The sequence below is a fragment of the Octodon degus genome, unplaced genomic scaffold (assembly GCF_000260255.1).
Source record: "Octodon degus isolate 3935 unplaced genomic scaffold, OctDeg1.0 scaffold00025, whole genome shotgun sequence".
Classification (NCBI taxonomy): Eukaryota; Metazoa; Chordata; class Mammalia; order Rodentia; family Octodontidae; genus Octodon; species Octodon degus.
The window spans coordinates 448,757-450,421 of record NW_004524601.1 but is presented as its reverse complement, the minus strand read 5'-3'; the positions used below and the strand labels follow the sequence as shown (position 1 = coordinate 450,421).

The 1,665-nt window shown below is 57.4% G+C and overlaps 1 protein-coding gene across 8 annotated transcripts in view; it reads left to right on the top strand.

Annotated features, from left to right (window-relative positions):
* Cflar (CASP8 and FADD like apoptosis regulator) overlaps nucleotides 1-1,182 on the top strand; it is a 21,873-nt gene extending 20,691 nt beyond the window's left edge. For all 8 annotated transcript variants that reach the window (XM_004628650.2, XM_023712301.1, XM_023712299.1 and 5 more), the window contains one exon: nucleotides 809-1,182. In XM_004628650.2, the coding sequence (XP_004628707.2) occupies nucleotides 809-947 (139 nt within the window). In that variant the 3' untranslated portion in view covers nucleotides 948-1,182. The remainder of the gene's footprint in view (nucleotides 1-808) is intronic.
* The last annotated feature ends 483 nt before the right edge of the window (nucleotides 1,183-1,665 follow it).

Sequence of the window (1,665 nt, the reverse complement as noted above, 5' to 3'; positions counted from 1 at the left end):
TTGCCATCTCAATGTGCCCCGGATCGAACCCACAGCCCCTGCTGAGCTATTTGGCCAGCCCAGACATTCTCCTTTTGTTTTTTTTTTTTTTTTTGGTGGAACCAGGGATTGAACTCAGGCCCTTGCGCTTGCCAGGCAAGTGCTTATTCCACTGAGCCATCTCCCTGGCCCCAACATTCTCCTTTTGAATAGTATTTTTCATCCTTAGTTGTTTCCTGGCATCCCAGGGTGGCCTCTGGGATGGGACCACCATGCCCAGCCCAGGGACACCATGTTTCAAACCTGTTGCACCCAACCAACCCCCATCCTCCAGGCCGCGGTGGCAGTTTCCTTGCTTGGGCCATGTTCTTGCAGCCTTGCTGTGTCCTCCAGAGCTGATAGCTCGAAGGGTGGGAGTGGGGTGGGCTGGCTAGAGCTGCATCCCCATGCTGAGGGCTGCTGTTGGCATTCTGATGTTTATGGTGAGAGTACTATTCTGAAGGAATTATCAGCAACCCGCTTTCCAATTAGACTGAGTGGAGCCACGGTGTCCCTCATGTGGACAGCTGATTGACCGTTTTAGGGTCCCCCAGCCATCTCTGAGCCCTTGCCAGGTACATTCCAGGTGTGGCTCTGGGCCAGGCGGGCCTCACAGCTCTCCCCAGCCCCTCCAGTGGCTCGACCTTCCAGGCCTTTCTGGGTCTCCTCGTGGTGCAGTAGTGCCTGGCATTTGCCATCCAGGTGGTGAGACCCAGTGCTGCCCCATGGGTGGCAGCGCTTCCAGATCTGTGTTCACATGCATTCTGTCCTGCCCTCCTATTTCTTCCAGAAAACACCCACTGCTGGACCTGCATGTCGAGCTCAACCGCAGAGTGTACGACTGGAACAGCATGGTTCCCGCCCAGCAGAGGTACAGCCTCTCCCTGCAGCACACCCTGAGGAAGGTGCTCATCCTGTCCTCCACCTGATGCTCAGGCCTCTCCTGGCCAGGAAGCTCCATCTCCAGGGAAGAGCAGGGTGCAGAGCGCACCTGTGAGTGCAGTGCAAGGTGCAGAGCCCAGCCGGCCCCTTCCAGAGCTGGACTGGAATCTAGGCTTGTACTGTTTCCTCTGTGAGGAAGCCATGGCCGGTGGGGCTGAAATATGCGGAGGAGGGAAGAGGTGAAGAGAGGAGACGAGAGGAGAGGACAGGACATAGGGAAGGAGAGGGCATAGAGAAGAAAGGAAAGGGAGAGGACAGAGAGGGGAGCAGAGAAGAGAGAGGGGATGGAAAGGAGAGGAGAGGAGATGGGGAGGACAGGAAGGGAGACAGACAGGCATAGGTAGATGGACAGAAGAGAGAGGAGAGCAGAGGGGAAGGGGTTGGGTGGTTTATTGTATTATTATTATTTATTTATTTATTGCTCTATTCTCAAAGCTGGTCTCCCAGTCCCTGAGGCCTGAGTGTGTTTGCACAACCACCGCTCGGAGGCCAGAGAGGACAGTGTGCGGCCCTGTGAGCACTGCCCCGCCCCACCCTGTGGACTTGCGGCTCTGCTCCAGGGAGCAGCTCCGTGTGCTCCGGGGGGGACTGGGAGCAGCTGCATTCCCCAGTTCTCCAGGCCACGCTGTGGATGCTTGGGACCGGGAGGGCCGCTGTGGCTCGCTCCACCATCCACTGCAGGGGCCCATGGCACAGCACCTGATG